Genomic DNA, 19,279 nt, shown 5'->3' with positions numbered 1-19,279 from the left:
TTAAAAGGGAGAACTTGAAATAAAGTAGGGGGGAAATTAGAATTTTGTTTTTTGTTATGCTCACTTGTGCTCTAGCGTTGGTACTATTTGGAGTGACTTATAGTTGGATCCGTAGTCTCTTTAGTAGTCAAGTCTTAATCTGATTCTTCTTAATATACTCCCCAACCCCGAACCTGTAGGTTTTTGGATACTGAATTGCTATAAAATAAATTCTGCTGGCTTATAAAACACTGGAATTGTATTAGGTATATTTGAGTCATGCATACAGACTCCAAGCATGACATTCATTTTGGTGCCTCTACATAACAGATTCAATCTTGATATTAAACTTAAAAAGGCACTGGGATAATTTAATTACATGCTTGAGGGCTTTTATATTAGTCACATTTTGGGCTTTTGCCTTGCAGTTTTAAATTTGGAGCTGGTAGATCTTTTAAATCAGTCCATTTTTCTTGGCTACGTATGTGATAAAACTAGGGACCCACCTTAGAATTTTGGGAAGCTTTTTCAGAACTTCAAACATCTAGAAATATGTAGTACAATTCCATTATCCCGATAAACTTGGATATGCTTAATTTCTGCAGCATGGTTTCTGTGCTGCAGCATGTTGTAGAAACAAAAGGTACCATGAGAATCAAATTTAATTTTTTTTTTCTTAGAAGTAAATGCTGTTTTGGGTTGAACTGTGCCTCAGAAAGATATTTTTCAGGTTCTAACCCCCAGTACCTGTGAAAGTGACTTTATTGGGGTATAGGGTCTTTGCATATGTAATCAAAATTAGGATGGTCGTGCTGGGTTTGGGTGGGCCTTAAGCCAACGCCTAGTGTTCTTACAAGAAGAGGGAAATTTGACTTCTGGGTACATATCCAAAGGAAATAAGATCATTATCTCAAGATACCTTCACTCCCCATGTTCATTGTAGTGTTATTTACAGTAATCAAGACATGGAAATAACCTAAATGTCAATGGATAAGTGGATAAAGAAAATATATATATATATATATAATGGAATATTATTCAACCATAAAAAGAGGGAAGTCCTGCAATTTGGAACAAAATGGATGGATCCTGAGGGCATTATACTAACTGAAATAAGACAAAGACAAATTCATCATGATCTCATGCAAAATCTAACAAAACCAATTCAAGAATTAGATTGTTGGTTCCTAGTGGTGGGAGGTGGGATGGGGAATGGGTGAAGGTGGTCAAATGGAATAAGAAAGTTCATGATGACTACAGTTAATCATACTGTATATTGGAAAGTAGCTAAGATCTTAAAAGTTCTTATTGCACATGTACACAAAGATAACTATGAAGTGGCAGATGTATTCACTAACCTCATTATAATTATCTCTCAATAATACACAGGAGTCTCAAATCATTGCATGGTACACCTTAATGTTATACATCAGTTATATCTCAAGACTGGAGAAAAGATAATGGAAAAAAAGGAGGGGGGCAAGATTTAGACACTGTCAGAAGACAAGGAGGCATGGATAAGGAACCTGCAAGCTCAGGAACCCAAGTATTGCTGGCTACTTGACCCCCCTCCCCGCACCCACCAGGGCAGAGGGGAGGAATGGAACAGTTTTCCCTTAGTCTCCAGAAGAAACCAACCTTGTTGATACCTTGACTATGGACTTCTGGCCTAACCTGTAAGAGAATAAACTTAAGTTGTTTGAAGCAACCAAGTTTGTGGTAGTCTGTTACGGCTGCCACAGGAAACTTACATAAATGATAAGGTAGAAAACTAAAATCTAGAACTATGACCCCATTTTAATTTAATAAAATCACTTTCCTTCCTAAGTTTGTATAGAAGTAAAATAAGAGAAAGTTTGATGCAATTTGAGCAGAGAAGTGCTTTGGCGTTTAGCTAGAGCCTTGAGGGTTTCCTTCTGTTCATTTTTTCTCTCAGAAAAGTTCTTGAACATGCTTCCTTCAAAAAGTTCATGGTTCCTCTACCCACCTGGTCTTAAGTGAAATGCACTAACCAAGTTTGAAAAGACAGCCTTCCCCCTGCCTGTGTTTCACAGATGTTCTGGGAAGACTGCAGTTTAAAGCTAGAAGTACACCTGCTGCCATACCCTGAAATGAACAGAAGGCTTCAGGGACCATAACTGGTTCTCAGGTTAAGAATCCACTGGCAGGGGTCCAGGGGGAGGGGGGCGGTCAGGGTGTGTGGAACAGGGAGCTGGGGAGAGAATCCGCTGGAGTCGATCTCTTAGCTGGAGAACCTTAGCCAGAGATTGACCTTGAGGGAACTTTACTGAAATGACTTGAAGATGTCGCTTCCAACAGGACAATAACGGCTGACACAATTCTATTCTATCGGGTGCTGAGGGACACCGGCTGCGGAAAAACCAACACAGGGTGCCCAGCAAGGTGACCCGCAACTTTTCTGGGAACAGAGAAGCAGCAAGAAGGGAAGGCAAGAGGTTCCCGGGGCTGAGGATCCCAGCTCGGCCAGTGCCACATGTGCCCAAGGAGCGCAAGCCTCGAGGAAGCAATAGGCAGACGGGTCTTTCCAGACCCCAGGACCGCCTCCTCCACACTGGCGGTGGACGCTCAGTGAACCGCTTCCTGTGAGAGCGGGGCTTCGGGCACAGGGCCGAAGGCGGGGTTGCGGTAGGCCAGCAGCTGCGTGTGGCAGGGCGGGGTGCGTGGCGTCCGGCCCCGGCGGCAGAGACCGGTGGCCAGCAGCGCTGTACTGACTAGCAGCAGGCCGCCAGCGGAGCCCAGCGCCGCTGTGATGAGCACCGGGCTGCGCCCGGTGGTGAAGGCGGCGCACGCCCCGCGCTGGCTCAGCCCCGCGCCGTTGGCCGCCAGGACGCACACCCGGTAGGCGGTGGCCGGTAACAGCCCATGCAGGGCGTGCTGGCGCGCGGTGGCACATACGTCCCCCACCACCGACTGGTTCCCTGGCCAGCCCTCTGGTGCGTAGCGGATTTGGTAGGCGCGCACCACTGAGTTGGGGGCGCACCAGCGCACGAGTGCCGTCGTGTCGGTGGTCTCCGCCACCGCCTGCAGCTTGGGAGGCTCTGGCAGGGTGTCTTCTCCGCTGAGGCCGGGGCACCGGCACCGCCAGCGCCGCTGAAGCTCTGCGCACGGTGTCTGGAGGTGCCTGCAGGGGTGGTAATCGCAGGGTACATCCCAGGCTGGCGCCCCTACCTCCTCTTTTCCGCTCTCCTCCTCCTCCTCCTCCCTGGAGTCGTCCTGCAGCAGGACAGGAATCCCGCCCTCGGAAGGAGGCGGGTGGGGAGACTGCAGGGTGGCTCGAGTCTCCCAGGCGGGCTGGGGCAGGCTCACTGACTCCCGGGAGGCAGGGGAGAGACCAGGGTGTCTGCTGGCCCATGGGATGGAGGCCGCTGAGCTACTAGGCTCCAGGATAAGCCCGGTAGCATATTCTTGGTGCTCTGCCCAGGCTGTGCTCACAGACTTAGGTGGGTCGCCAGAGTTGCTTGAACCTGTTGGAGAGACAGTAGTTGAGGGAGTGGCCCCATCCTTGGCAAGGCTGTACCGCAGCCTGGCTGCTCGTGTAGGGGAATCCACAGGGAGGGAGGGAAATCTGGTGACGCTCTGTTGGCCTCCCGCAGGTGTGGTGGAGGGTGTTGTGCTCCGCAAGGTGGAGGAACCCTGAGCAGATGGTGTGTGGGTGGAGATGACTGAGGAGGGTGGGTTGGAATCAAGGAGGGTGGTGTTTTGATCCGAATGGCACACACTTGGTAGCTGGGACAGCAAAAGAGGGGCTGAGAAGGTACCACTGGATCCTGCAGCTGGTTTGCACACAATGTCTGCCGCCCTAGAGGAGAGGTCAGTCAGTTAGAGGGGCTGCTTCTGTGCTGGGCTTTGAGTCCTTAGAGCAGATAATCCCTCTCCCAAGCCTTGTGTAACACATCTGCCACATGGTACACACTCAACATGGGTCACCTCAGTGACCTTCAAGGAGGCTCCCCTTGTAAGTCCCATTGGACAGAGAAGGAAAAGGGAATTCAGAAAGAGGAACTAACTGCCCAAGATAGCATGGCTAGCAAATGCAGAGCCTAAACCCAGGGTGAGCATAGTGAAGGGCAGTCCAGATGCCCTAAGTGCGGTCTGTCGTTCTATTCTCACCTCTCTGCTTCCTGGTGGTGAGTACTAGTAACAACACTCATACTAGCTAAAATTTTTTGAGTACTTTGCTACATGCTAGGGACTATTGCTAACACTTTTATGTAGAAACTAATTTAATCTCCACTACCTCATGAGATACCCATTTTACAGATGAGGAGGTAGAGGCACAAAGAGATTAAGTAACAGCCAAAATCAATAGTAGTAAGTGGTGTGAAGAGCTTGAACTCTCAACATTTTCACTCACTGCAAAGAGCCTGGTGCTATAGGCAAGATGAAGGGGTGAGGGGTGGCAGACTGAGCCTCACTTGATATTCAGGCTTCTGTCCCATGAGAGCTCTATAAGCCCACTGGTACTGGACTGAATGCCACAGAAAGCCAGGCTCTGTTTTGGGGACTCAGTGGAACACATTTTTGTGTCTTTTTTTTTTGGCCACACATGGGATCTTAGTTCCCCAACAAGGGATGGAACCGGGGTCCCCTGCATTGGAAGCAGCAGAGTCTTAATGACCAGACAGCCAGGGAAGTCCCAAGAGCAGAATTTTGGAAGACAATAGATCCTACCTCCTCCACCCAGTGGCTGCATGAATCTAAGCAAGTACCTTCCTCTTTTTGCCCCAGTTTGCTCATTTGTAAAATGAGCAATGATAACTCCACTTTAGGAGAAAGAGTTAGCTGTTTACTTAGCCCATTTTCTTTTCCTAGTGGGCACACAGCTACACTACATTTCCCAGCCTCCAATGCAGTAGGCATGACCTGCTAAGTTAATCTGACCAATGGGATGTGGGTGAAAGTGATGGCCTGGCCCTTTAAAGCCTCCTGAGTGGGCTCCTCCAGCTCTTTGCTCCTCAGGCTTGCTGGGATGGAGGCAGAGCCTTCATCTCCTGGGTCCCTGACTGTGACTACATGGGGAACAGTTCCACCCAGCACTGCCAACCTGCCCAGCATTGTTACCTGAGCAGGATACAAACTGAGAACTTCAGCCCCAGAGATTTGATCCTCACCCCTCAGTCATCTGCTTTTTAAACGTGCTACCTGCTTAGGACAATCCTCTTTGCATCCATGAGGAGCCAGGACAACTCACAACTGCAAGTGAGAGGGTTGCCGAAGAGGTTGATGGACAGGACCTGGGAGGAATGCAAGTTCCAAGGATGGAAGGAACTCAAGTTGCAGCTGAAACACACAAAAATTAATTAACTCAGGCTTGTACAATTAGGTCAACACTAAACCCAGACAGCCATAGTAGTGTCATGGGAAAACCATTCTGTTAGGGGCTAGTTTGCTTTGAGAAAACTATTAATGACCTTGGATTTTTTTTTAATCTGTGGAGATACCAACCTAACCTAGTCAGTATCACCTCTCATAACAAATGGAGACATTCTCCCTGCTGGCTATATAAAAAATCACCTGCTGGTGATTATAAAAGTACTTAGAAATGTAGATCTCTACATAAAAGTATGATATTGTTATTATAGACCAGTGAAGAAAGGGCAGAAATTTAAAAAAATTTTTTTAATCGAAGGATAATTGCTTTACAGTATTTTGTTGTTTTCTGTCAAATATCAACATGAGTCAGCCATAGGTATACACATGTTCTTAATGAGAACAGTCTGTATACTACTGCAGGTGGACTGTAGCTGATGGCATTCCACACCAGTCCTTTGGAAGATGCCTCAGTGAAGTGTGTCAGTTAGCTCTTACTAGCTTAACTTATGGAGAAAGCAATGGCACCCCACTCCAGTACTCTTGCCTGGAAAATCCCATGGATGGAGGAGCCTGGTAGGCTGCAGTGCATGGGGTCGCTAAGAGTCACGACTGAGCGACTTCACTTTCACTTTTCACTTTCATGCACTGGAGAAGGAAACGGCAACCCACTCCAGTGTTCTTGCCTGGACAATCCCAGGGGTGGAGGAGCCTGGTGGGCTGCCGTCTATGGGGTTGCACAGAGTTGGACACGACTGAAGCGACTTAGCAGCAGCAGCTTAACTTAAAACAATAAATGTTTATTCTTTTCCGTGTTTCTGTGGGTTGACTCAGTGGTTCGTATGGTCTGGGCCGGCTCACCTGGGCCGGAAAGATCTAGGATTGCCTCACCTATATGGAGTCTCCACTGGTTTGCCAGGGCCTCTCTGCCTGTGTCTTTCATCACCCAGGAGGCTTCTGCACATGGTCGTGTGCCAGTCTCTACCAGCAAGACAGGGTGAGCCCCAATTTGCTTAACTACTTTCAAGTCTTTGCTTACATCACATTTGCTAATGTCCCTCTGGCCTAAACATGTCGCAAGGCTATGCCCAGCTTTAAGAGGTGGAGAATAGACTCTACTTCTTAGTGGGAAGAGCTGCAAAGTCACATTTGCAAAGGGCTGTGTATACAAGGATGATGGGAGGAATTACTGGGGCCATATTTGCCAACAATGTACCACACCTAGCAATGGCAGGCTCCCTCCTGGTTTTCTGCTCTTTCTGCCCAAAGTATTTGGCCTCAACTGTCTCAACTCCTAGAGTCTCCCAGCCTCTTGTACACATTCTAGTTACAATCTGACAATCGTGAGCAACAGGAACTGCACTGTATCCACAGGCCTCTTCCAACTGAAGACTGGCTTTTCTTCATCTACCTGGGAACTTTCTACTATTGCTCTAGGGGAGATGCAGATGTTCTGGGCAATGAAGGGCTCACCACCCAGATCTTCTCTAACACTCCTGGCTGGTGGGCACCTGATAGTTGTCCCCTGTGGAGCATTGAACATATGTGAGTGCCATTATATTGAAACTTAGGTGGAACCCACATATATGTGTATGCATGCTGCTGCTGCTAAGTCGCCTCAGTCGTGTCCGACTCTGTGTGATCCCATAAACGGCAGCCCACCAGGCTCCGCCATCCCTGGGATTCTCCAGGCAAGAACACTGGAGTGGGTTGCCATTTCCTTCTCCAATGCATGTAAGTGAAAAGTGAAAGTGAAGTTGCTCAGTCATGTCCGACTCAGTGACCCATGGACTGCAGCCTACCAGGCTCCTCCATCCATGGGATTTTCCAGGCAAGAGTACTGGAGTGGGTTGCCATTGCCTTCTCCTGTATATGCATGAGTGCATGCTAAGTCACTTCAGTCATGTCTGACTCTTTGCAAACCTATAGACTCCCCACCAATCTCCTCTGTCCATTGGATTCTCTAGGCAAGAACACTGGAGTGGGTTGCCAGGCCCTTCTCCAGGGTATCTTCTGGACTCAGGGATTAAACTCGCATCTTTTACATCTCTTGCATTGACAGGTGGGTTCTTTATTTCTAGTGCCACCTGGGAAGCCCCATATACGTGTGGTAATGAATGTATGTATGTGTATATACACACACACACACACACACACACACACACACACACATGCAAATACTTGCTTTTAGCAGGTTTCACAGAGCTAGAGTGGAAATCTTAGAAAGGAGTTTACTTAGCACTTAATTTTGCAAAGGAATTTTTTTTTTTTTTTTGCCTGAAGTGGGAGAAGAAAAGGATTGCTGTATTTTGGGATAAGTGGCTCAGAGGTTAAAGCATCTGCCTGCAATGTGGGAGACCTGGGTTTGATCCCTGGGTTGGGAAGATCCCCTGGAGAAGGAAATGGCAACCCACTCCAGTATTCTTGCCTGGAGAATCCCACGGACGGGGGAGCCTGGTGGGCTACAGTCCACGGGGTCACAAAGAATTGGACACAACTGAGTGACTGAACATACACAACATTGCTTAGTATTCAGATAATAACATTATCTCATTGATATCTTTATGTCAATCATGAGGTAGGTAATATTTCACTCACTTATTATTTATTTATTGTTTTTGGCCAAACCAGCAGCTTATGGGGTTTTAGTTTCCTGACCAGGGACTCAACCTGGGCCCCTGGGAGTGAAACTGCCGAGTAACTACTGGAATTTCCAATATTTCATTCATTTTTATATATAAGGAAAAAGAGCCTTTTCCTTCTCTGGTGGCCCTTTCTGCCACACATTGCAACTTGCACATGATAAAGACAAGTTGCATTCCCATCACATGCCAAGGACGGGAGAGCCTGCTTCAGGTCCTGAGGCGTGTCCGTGTCTGGGTATTCTCTGCATCTGAACTGAAAGAGCCTTAATGTGGAAGAAGTTTCTACTTATCTTCCAAATAATCCCTGTTTTCTTTTTTTGCTGAAATATTGCCAAAGGCCTCTCCCTCCCGCATGTAGCATTGTCAGAGAGGATGGTGGAGGACACTGGGCATGCCAGGTTGGCAGAGAAGCCAGGAGGGTGCTACCCCCTCTCCAGAGAGTGCTGGCTGTGCCAAGGAACACACATGTTGCCAGCATCTATCACAGATAATGTCCCAGGGGAGACATTGGGTGAGGTAAGGAGAGTCAAGAGCAAGGAGGGCTTGAGAAAAAGGGAAGAGGGTTCCACAGGGGAGATGACATCTAATGAGCTTCAGAGGCTTGAGAGCTCCCAGAGAGGAAGTGGCTCCTTCCCCAGCTGGAGCACGGGGTTGGGGTGGGGTTGATGGTGCAATAGAGTCCAGGGATGAGCCAGCCAAAGAGGTAAACCTTCTCCTCCAACCATGGAAGAGTTTTCATTTGTCTTAAAACTCAATCAGATTATAATTTAGACAGATCTCCTGGCTGAATATGGTGACTGGATTACAGGGGTTCTCAACCAGAGGTCCTTGGAGACAGGGTATATGAACTTGGATAGAGGTCTCTTTCACAAATCTCTAACTGAAATTCACCATTTGTTTCAGTGACGAATGAAGGCAACAAACCACAGGTGAATCACCAACAAAACAGATATTTTGAAATCACTTTTCAGTAGTTTTCTGTCATTTATGATCATCAAAGGGCTCTCCTGATAGCTCAGTTAGTAAAGAATCTGCCTGCAATGCAGGAGATCCTGGTTCAATCCCTGGGTTGGGAAGATTCCCTGGAGAAGGGAAAGGCTGCCTACTCCAGTATTCTGGCTTGGAGAATTCCATGGACTGTATAGTTCATGGGGTCACAAACAGTAGGACACAATTAAGCGACTTTCACTTTAATCACAATGCATGAACTCCTTATTGCCAAATACAGACTTAAATTGAAGAAAATAGGGAAAAACACTAGACCATTCAGTTATGACCTAAATCAAATCCCGTACAATTATACAGTGGAAGTGACAGATTCAAGGGATTAGATTTGATAGAGTGCCTGAAGAACTATGGACAGAGGTTCATGACATTGTACAGGAGGCAGTGATCAAGACTACTCCCAAGAAAAAGAAATACAAAAAGGCAAAAAGGTTGTCTGAGGAGGCCTTACAAATAGCTGAGAAGAGAAGCTAAAGGTAAAGGAGAAAAGGAAAGATATACTCATTTGAATGCAGAGTTTCAAAGAATAGCAAAGAAATATAAGAAAGCCTTCCTTAGTGATCAATGTGAAGAAATAGAGGAAACCAATAGAATGGGAAAGACTAGAGATCTTTTCAAGAAAATTAGAGATACCAAGGGAATATTTCATGCAAAGATGGGCTCAATAAAGGACAGAAATGGTATGGACCTAACAGAAGCAGAAGATATTAAGAAGAGGTGGCAACAACACACAGAAGAACTGTACAAAAAAGAGCTTCATGACCCAGATAACCACAATGGTGTGATTACTCACCTAGAGCCAGACCTCCTGGAATGTAAAGTCAAGTGGGCCTTAGGAAGCATCACTACAAACAAAGCTAGTGGAGGCTATGGAACTCCAGTTGAGCTATTTCAAATCCTAAAAGATGATGCTGGTGAAGTGTAGCACTCAATATGTCAGCAAATTTGGAAAACTCAGCAGTGGCCATAGCACTGGAAAAGGTCAGTTTTTATTCCAATCCCAAAGAAAGGCAAAGCCAAATAATGTTCAAACTACCTCACAATTGCCCTCATCTCACACACTAGCAAAGTAATGCTGAAAATTCTCCAAGCCAGGCTTCAACAGTACATGAACCATGAACTTCCAGATATTCAAAGCTAGATTCAGAAAAGGAAGAGGAACCAGACATCAAATTGCCAGCATCCATTGGATCATAGAAAAAGCAAGACAGTTCCAGAAAAACATCTACTTCTGCTATATTGACTACACCAAAGTTATTGCATGGATCACAACAAACTGTGGAAAATTCTTTAAGAGATGAGAATACCAGGTTACCTGACCTACTTCTTGAGAAATCTGTATGTTGGTCAAGAAGCAACAGTTAGAACTGAACATTGGAACAACAGACTTGTTCCAAATCGGGAGAGGAATACATCAAGGCTGTATACTGTCACCCTGCTTATTTAACTTACATGTGGATTACATCATGCAAAATGCTGGGCTGGATGAAGCTCAAGCTGGAATCAAGATTGCCAGGAGAAATATCAGTAACCTCAGATATGCAGATGACACCACCCTTATGGCAGAAAGTGAAGAAATGAAGAGCCTCTTGATGAAAGTGAAAGAGGACAGTGAAAAAATTGGCTTAAAACTCAACATTCATAAAACTAAGATCATGGCATCTGGTCCCATCATGTCAAATAGATGGCAAATAGATGGGGAAACAATGGAAAAAGTGACAGACTTTATTTTGGGGGGCTCCAAAATTACTGCAGATGGTGACTGCAGCCATGAAATGAAAAGAAGCTTGCTCCTTGGAAGAAAAGCTATGACCAACCTAGACAGCATATTAAAAAGCAGAGACATTACTTTGCCAACAAAGGTCCATCTAGTCAAAGCTATGGTTTTCCCAGTAGTCATGTATGGATGTGAGAGTTGGACTATAAAGAAAGCTGAGTGCCGAAGATTTGATGATTTTGAACTTTGGTGTTGGAGGAGACTCTTGAGAGTCCCTTGGACTGCAAGGAGATCCAACCAGTCCATCCTAAAGGAAATCAGTCCTGAATATTCATTGGAAGGACTGATGCTGAGGCTGAAACTCTAATACTTTGACCACCTGATGCAAAGACCTGACTCACTGGAATAAACCTTGATGCTGGGAAAGATTGAAGGTGGGAGGAGAAGGGGACGACAGAGGATGAGATGGTTGGATAGCATCACTGACTCGATGGACATGAGTTTGAGTAAGCCCCAGGAGTTGGTGATGGACAGGGAAGCCTGGCATGCTACAGTCCATGGGGTCACAAAGAGTCGGTCATGACTGAGTAACTGAACTGAACTTAATGATCATCAAAATTGTTGAAGTTATTGGACCTCCTGCTGGATTTTTTAAATTTAAGGAGTGGCTGCAGGACTGGAAAAGGTCAGTTTTCATTCCAATCCCAAAGAAGGGCAATGCTAAAGAATGTGCAAATTACCTCACAATTGCACTCATGTTGCATGCTAGTGAGGTTTAGCTCAAAATTCTTCAAGCTAGGCTTCAACAGTACGTGAACCCAGAACTTCAAGATATACAAGCAGTATTAGAAAAGGCAGAGGAATCAGAGAGCAAATTGCCAACATCCATTGGATCATAGAAAAACCAAGTGAATTCCAGGAAAACATGTACTTCTTCATTGACTACGCTAAAGCCTGTGACTGTAGATCACAACAAACTGTGGAAAATTCTTAAAGATATGGAAATGCCAGACCACCTTACCTGTCTCCTAAGAAATTTGTATGCAGATGAAGAAGCAATAGTTAGAATCGACTGGAACAATGAACTGGTTCAAATTGGGAAATGAGTACATCAAGGCTGTATATTGTCACTTTGCTTATTTAATTTATATGCAGAGTACATCATGAGAAATGCCAGCCTAAATGAAGCTCAAGCCAGCATCAAGATTGCCAGGAGAAATATCAATAACCTCAGATATGCAGATGACACCACCCTTATGGCAGAAAGTGTAGAGGAACTGAAGAGTCTCTTGATAAAAGTGAAAGAGGAGAGTGAAAAACTGACTTAAAACTCAACATTCAAAAAATGAATATCATAGCATCTGGTCCTATCACTTCAAATAGATGGCAAATAGATGGGGAAAGTGTGGAAACAGAGAGAGACTATATTTTACTGGGCTCCAAAATCACTGCAGATGGTGACTCCAGCCATGAAATTAAAAGATGCTTGCTCCTTGGAAGAAAAGCTATGACCAACCTAGACAGCATATTAAAAAGCAGAGACATCACTTTGCCAACAAAGGTCAGCATAGTCACAGCTATGGTTTTTTCAGTAGTCATGTATGGATGTGAGAGTTGGACCATAAGGAAGGCTGAGCACCCAAGAATTGATGTTTTCGAACTGTGGTGCTGTAGAAGACTCTTGAGAGGCCCTTGGACAGCAAGAAGATAAAACCAGTCAATCCTAAAGGAAGGAAATCAACCCTGAATTGCTGAAACTTAAGCTCCAATCCTTTGGCCACCTGATGCAAAGAGTCAATTCATTGGAAAAGACCCTGATGCTTGGAAAGATTGAAGGCAGGAGAAAGGGGCCACAGAGGATGAGATGGTTGGATAGCATCTCTGACTCAATGGACATAAGTTTGAGCAAACTCTGGGAGATAGTAAAGGACAGGGAAACCATGGGGTCTATAAGAGTCGGACATGACTGAGCGACTGAACAACAACAACAAAATAAAGAAGCACACCACACATACATACTCCTGAAACACACACTTAGAAATATTTTGATAACTATAATTGGTTTCTTTGGAATCCTACATTTGTTGCTCACTCACTCGTGTCCAGCTGTTTTGGACCCCATGGACTGCAGCACACCAGGCTTTCCTGTCCTTCACCATCTCCCAGAGCTTGCTCAAACTCATGTCCATGGAGTCAGTGAAAGTGTTAGTCAGTCAATCAAGTCCAACTCTTTGCAACCCCATGGACTATTGCCCATCAGGCTCCTCTGTCTATGGGATTATCCAGGCAACAATACTGGAGTGGGTTGTCATTTCCTTCTCCAGGGGATCTTCCCAATCCAGGGATCAAACTCGAGTCTCGTGCACTGTAGGCAGATTGTTTACCGCCTGAGCCAGGGAACCTCTCTGAGTCAGTGATGCCATTCAACCATCTCATCCTCTGTCGTCCCCTTCTCCTCCTGTCCTCAATCTTTCCCACCAGTAGGGTCTTTTCTAATGAGTTGGCTCTTTGCATCAGGTGGCCAAAGCATTGAAGCATCAGCTTCAGCATCAGCCCTTTAGATGGTTATTCAGGATTGATTTCCTCTAGGATTGACTGGTTTGATCTCCTTGCTATCCAAGGGACTCTCAAGAGTCTTCTCCAACACCACAGTTGAAAAGCATCAATTCTTTGGCATGCAGCCTTCTTTATAGTCCAACTCTCACATCCATACTTGACTACTGGAAAAACCGTAACTTTGACTATACGGACCTTTGTTGGCAAAGTAAATGCCTCTGGTTTTTAATACACTGTCTAGGCTTGTCACAGGTTTTCTTCCAAGGAACATCTTTTAATTTCATGACTGCAGTCACCATCTACAGTGATTTTTGAGCCTCAAAAAGTAAAATCTCTCACTGTTTCCACATTTTCCCCATCTATTTGCCATGAGTGATGGAACTGGATATTATGTATATAAGAACCTTCTTCTGAGAAAGTCCCACAGGCTTCACAGACTGCCACAGAAGTCCATGGCACAAAAGCGTTTAAGATTCCTTGCACTAACCTGTGCACTCCTGAAGGTCATGGGTTAGAAGGCTTTTGGTTAGCTGGGTAGGGAATGATGAGAACTTGACCTCAAACTGCCCTGCAGGGTGGGTGGGAAGGGCTGGCACAGAACCATTGGGAATGGAGACCAGGCTGGACCTGGTGACCAGGGCTCCATTCTGGCTCTATTGAGAATGAACATCGCCAACAGCCCACATTTTGCCAAATCCTATGGCATTGGAAAAGTGAGTGGAAACAGTGCTAGAGGAAGCATGTAGGGTGAGTAATGACATGCAGAAAAGTTTGAAGATGAGGAAATAGTCAAGGGCCTTAAGAAGGCCTATCCAGAAAATCTGGAGAAGCACCAGAGCAGCATCCTAAGGATGAGAAGAGAGAGTGTCATGAGGGAGGAAGGACTCAAGAAGGGGCTTAGAGGATAGAGAAGTGTCCACTGGACATAGCATCTGAAATGCCACTGGTTCCATTCAATCATGAAGCTGAAGTCAGTGGTCAGACTGCAGCAAACTGAGAAGTATAGGGATAAGAGGAAGCAGCCCCTACGTCTGATCCAGGGATGCCTGCTTTTCTTGGACTCTAGGTTGCCTCTCTCCACCTGGGGAGTTTAGACTCACCTTTGAAGATATGGAACAATTATGTTCTTCTTCCAGGCTGCTGAAGCTGATCACTGACCCTACTTGCCTTATGACATGGTACGTGGCATGTGCCTCTGTTACTGATCCCAATATATCATGACAATTGACAGATGTTTCTCCCTACAGAACTGTGTGCTCCCTGAAAGCAGAGGCCATGCTTTCACCATCACCATCTTGTGGCCATCAACACCATCACGGTTACTGGTGTCTTCACTACTATCCTCATCAGCATCATCACTGTCATCTCCTCATGCTTTCTCAACTACCTCCGTGCTGAGGATGCTCATTTAGGAATCTCCAGCCCAGAGTTTCCATGAGCTCCAGGCTTATGTATCTAGATATGTCCTAGATCCTGAAAGACCTGGGAAGCATCCAGTGGAGATGCCCAGTAGTGATTACACAAACCTCCTGTTCTGTGCCAGGCACTGTTCTAGACACATATCAAAGCATTTCCTCTCACAGCAATGCAGTAGGCGAGGATTGGATATTATTCCCATTTTACAGATGAGGAAACTGAGCCTCAAGAGCATAGGTTAACTTGCCCTAACTCACATAGCTAGGAAGTGGTAAGTGGAGTCAGGATTGAGTCCAAGCAGTTCGGTTTCACATCTGACAAACAATGCTTCATCAGTCTGGAACTCAAAAGAGGAGTCTAAGCCAGACGTGACATCCCTCTCATCCACGTCATCACCACCATCATCATCATCACCATGACCATCCTGTCACCATTCATTACCACCACCACCACCACCATGAGACACCATTATCACCATCACTGTCAACATAATCTCACCACCATCACAACCACCATGATCTTCACTAATGTTAGAGAGCACACACATGTGCCAGGCACTGAGCTAAGTGCTCTGTGTGTTCTATCTCCTTTCCCCTCATGAAAAGCCCCAAAGTGCATACTCTGGAGCTAGTCAAGAAAAAAGAGAAGTGGCAACATTAAGAGTGATGGCAGCACAATGGTGCTTGCCTCCCAGGGCCTAGCTGTGGGCTCCCAGGAAAGCAGGTGGCCAGGGATCATCTTCAGAGGTATGCTGCCCTTCCTGCTAAAAGTCAGGATAGTAGTTGCTCTTGGGAAGGAGGGTGGATATGGTGAGACTTGGGATAACCCCTGGCCCAGAGGGAACCACCCCTGGGTCCCAGTGCAAGTAGGAGCTGCTCAAGCCCTGGAAGGGGCTGCTGATTTGCATAAACACATGGAGAAGCAGGTGGATGGAGAAATAAAGACCCTGATGCCCTCTTCCCACTGGAAATTTCTCATCCTGGACTTGAAGGAAACTTGACACGTGTGAGAGTTTGAAGTTTTAACATTACTGTGGACAGCGCTGAGTTGGTTGGGTTTTAGGCCGGATGGACTCTCTGGGATGTGCTCACCATATCATCCAAAGCATAAGGAGGAACAAGACCCCAACGAGGAAAGAGCAATGGGAGGGAAAGGAAGGTCTAGTTTATTCTATAAAATAGTTATGACTATTAAATTTAGTATAATGGGCAAAATTCAGTCATGTGTTTTAGAAACACTTACTTCTGGAAATGAAGGACTCGTAGGTGAGGCGTGTCTTGAAAGATATATGTATGGACAGAGCTAAGTGCTGGCGAATGTTGACAATCCAAATGCTGCAGGTCAGGGGTCATCTTGAAAATGTCCCCCTCTAGGCTCCTCAGCCTTGGCATCTTCCTCAGGTAGAGCGACGTGAGCCGTGGCAGGTTTCTGATCCATCCCGACCGAACTGAAATACAGATGGGACACTGCCCACTATCCTGGAAGGCATGAACCCATGAGGCTGGCACAGCATTAAGGAAACAATGAGAGTGACAAGGTGAGTGGTGAAGGTCATTGCTGAGCATGGGGACAGCAGGCAGCTTCAGGAATCTCAGACGCACAGCTGAGGTCCCAAAGGACGATGACTGGCTAACGGCCACACGACAAGGAAGGAACAAGGCTGAGCTTGACTCTAGGACGCTGCCTCCAAGTACGCTGTTGTCCCACCCTCTTGTTAAACCCCACACAGAAGCCCCAGCCTTCAATGTGATGGCTACCAGGAGCAGGGGAAATCTTTGAGGAATGTAAGGAAGGAGGCTCAGAGGAGGAGGGGGCAGGAGGAGGCCGGAAATCTCATTTCATCGCTCTCCTAGTAAATGGAGAACGTGCCCCTTCTCTGGTGGTGGAGCAGGTGATTATCACATGTGAAGTGTTTTTAAATAAAACCAACCTTGTAAATCAGAGTCAGAATACCCAAGTACAGGAGAATAGGTATTCCCACCTCTCTTCTGTGTCTTGTTTGAAGGATTTAACATTCACAGAAAGAATTTTAGCCAACTAAGTATTAATAGAAATCAATGAAAGCATCCTCTGAACATCAAGTGCTTCATGTTAAAATGTTTGATACCGGGTTTGTCCATTCATCAGCCCCAAAGCACTGCGTCCACTCCCCATTCTCCATTCTGCTGGGGAGCAGAACAGAGGTTAAACCTGTGGGCTCTGGACCCAGAACGCCACAGTTCAGACGTGGAGGCACCGCTAAGGAGCTGGGAGGCTGCAGGCCAGCCATTCTCCTTTCTGTGCCCTGGTTTCCTCACAAGCAGAGCGGAGGTAATACTCCCCAACTCTTGGGACTCAAGGAGTGCAGACCAGTGAGGCGCTTCAAACAGGGTGCCCTAGGCTCAGGGAATCTCTGGGGTCTCTTTGAGCCTTCCTGCAAGAAGACGCCCCGGACAGCGCCCCTCGAGGAAGTTCACAGCCCTCCCTCCCGGGATCGTCCACCCCGCAGGCTTAGACACTCCGCGCCGGCACTCACCGCGGGGGAGGAATGTGCCACTGAGATCCAGCACCTGGAGGGCGGCCAGGGGCGCGCCGCCCACCCCCGCGAAGGTAGCGTCGGCGATGTCCTCGTGGTCACCGCGGCCCAGCTTGGTGTAGGACAGGTTGAGCAGGCGCAGCTCGGGAAAACAGGCGAAGGCCCCGGGCTGCAGCGCCCGCAGCGGGTTCCCGGCCAGGGCCAGCGCGCGGAGACCGGGCAGCGCGGGCCCGGTGCACGGCGGCAGGGTGGCCAGCAGGTTGTAGCTGAGGTCGAGGGAGTGCAGCCCTGCGGGCGCTCCGGGACCCCAACCCAGCGCAGTGATGCGGTTGTGGCGCAGTGTCAGCACCTGTAACTGCGGCAGGTGGCCCAACTCCGGAGCGCTCAAGGCGCGAAGCAGGTTGTGGCTGCCGTCGAGGCTGCGCAGCGCGCGCGGCAGGCAGCCGGGCAGGCGCTCTAGGCCACGGTTCACGAAAGTCAGGGTCGTGACCCCCGCGACTGGGAGCCACTCGCAGGGCGAGACCGTGGAGTTACCGGCCCCGCTCCCCCAGGGGCCCTGCTGAGTGATCCGGAAAACAAGGCTGTTCTGGAGCGGCCCCGCCTGGCTGGGTCGCGGCGCTATCGCGCAAGGCAGCAGCAGCAGCAGGGCCCACCACATGGCGAGTGGCTGGAGAGAACAGCGGGACAGCCCATTAAATGCAGCGGAACCCCCGCAAGAAGGGGCAAATGCCCCCACCTCGCTGCCCCTTTCCCAGGAGAACCTAGCCCTGGATGTTCTCTGAAGGGCGGGGGTTGATCCCTGCGTCGGGGATGTGTAGTGAGTGACTTTGCCCCTGCCTGCTTCCCCCATCATTTCCTGCATGTACACCGGGGCACCTGCCCTTCCTTCCCCAATCTTTTCCCTTTCCTCTAATTCACTCAAGGATTACCACCCATAGGGAATCTTTTGCTGAAGGCCTCTCTCATCTGTCTCTGAACCCAGTAAGCTCCCTTTGCTTGTCTTCATCCCATGAGCTTCTGGAGAGAAGGGAACGTGGCTTTTTTGTAAACTCTCCCCAAGTGCGCAGAAGTTGCTGCATAAACATATATTAATAACACTTTAGTGGGAGGCTTCCATAGGGAGGAAGTTCCACTGGGGTAAAAACATGGGACTTGAGGGAGATTTTGTTAGTTTCAATGACATTGGTTGTCCCACTTTTTATCCTTAGAATTGCCCAGCCACAGGTGAGTCTGGTTTGCCTCTGATCTGGTTTGTAGGTCACACTTGAAGTTCTGGGATCTCTTTAACGGGAGGGCTCAGGGTTGCCTTCAGGGAAGAAAGGAGCCTCCAGACAGTTGTAGGGCTTGGGAACCTGGAGTCAAGCATTCTCTCATCCCACGTTGGTCCCAAGAAAAACTCCTGAAGTCAGCCCTGCCAGCAAGGGATGGCCGAGAGCTGCTCAGTGTGGAGTTTCTGGAGTAATCAGGATTACACAGGCAACTGGGAGATCAAATTGGGGTAGGTAAGGCAGCAGTGGGCTGGTGTGGGAGTGGCAAAGCTATTTCCAGCTAGGTCCTGGCCTTGAGGTCCTGGCTTGACATCCCCTCATTTCTGCAGGTGTGTGTTTCTGCTCTGCTGTGTGTGTTGACTGCTAAGTCCCTGAGCAACCACCCTGGATCCAGGGAAAGGGCCTCCTCTTGCTAGTTGCGGGTCAAGGCAATGAGAAAAATCCTGGAAACTGAGTCTAGGAGTCCATGTGTCCAGCAGTATGTCATACTCACCCAGAAGCTGTCCTTTCGGAGTGTGGCAGCCCTGGGTGCCCCTGTCTGCAGTCTTCAATTTTGTCTTGTAGATTCCAGGAGCCAGTGGCTAGCAGCTCAACTTTGAATTTCAGGAGGTCTGTTTCCCAGATGCCCCTGGCCCTGGCCCCACCCACCAGGGAGCCTCGGATACCCCAGCTCCCACAACCCCCCTTCCCTACTGAGACACTGTGGTCTTCAGCCAACACCCTCACTGCCTGTCTCCTCCTCCTACTCTGGACCTGGGCTGGTCCCTGCCCCTTTCCAGGCATGGCACCTCCTTTCAGGCCTCCCCCATCTTCACCTGGCCCCATGCCAGCCAGTTAGCCACCAAGC

At 47.7% G+C, this 19,279-nt stretch overlaps 1 protein-coding gene across 1 annotated transcript; it reads right to left on the bottom strand.

Moving 5' to 3' along the window:
• Window positions 1-1,326: 1,326 nt before the first annotated feature.
• LRRN4 (leucine rich repeat neuronal 4) lies at window positions 1,327-19,057 on the bottom strand. The gene is made up of 5 exons (XM_027559398.1): window positions 18,926-19,057; window positions 17,165-17,831; window positions 15,892-16,096; window positions 5,143-5,280; window positions 1,327-3,799 (listed from the first exon to the last, which is right to left on the bottom strand). Exons 2-5 carry the CDS (start codon window positions 17,820-17,822, stop codon window positions 2,566-2,568), a joined length of 2,235 nt encoding a protein of 744 aa, XP_027415199.1. The 5' UTR covers window positions 17,823-17,831; window positions 18,926-19,057; the 3' UTR covers window positions 1,327-2,565.
• Between the last annotated feature and the right edge of the window lie 222 nt (window positions 19,058-19,279).

The sequence above is a fragment of the Bos indicus x Bos taurus genome, chromosome 13 (assembly GCF_003369695.1).
Source record: "Bos indicus x Bos taurus breed Angus x Brahman F1 hybrid chromosome 13, Bos_hybrid_MaternalHap_v2.0, whole genome shotgun sequence".
NCBI classification, from domain to species: domain Eukaryota; kingdom Metazoa; phylum Chordata; class Mammalia; order Artiodactyla; family Bovidae; genus Bos; species Bos indicus x Bos taurus.
This window is presented reverse-complemented; position numbering and strand designations above follow the sequence as displayed.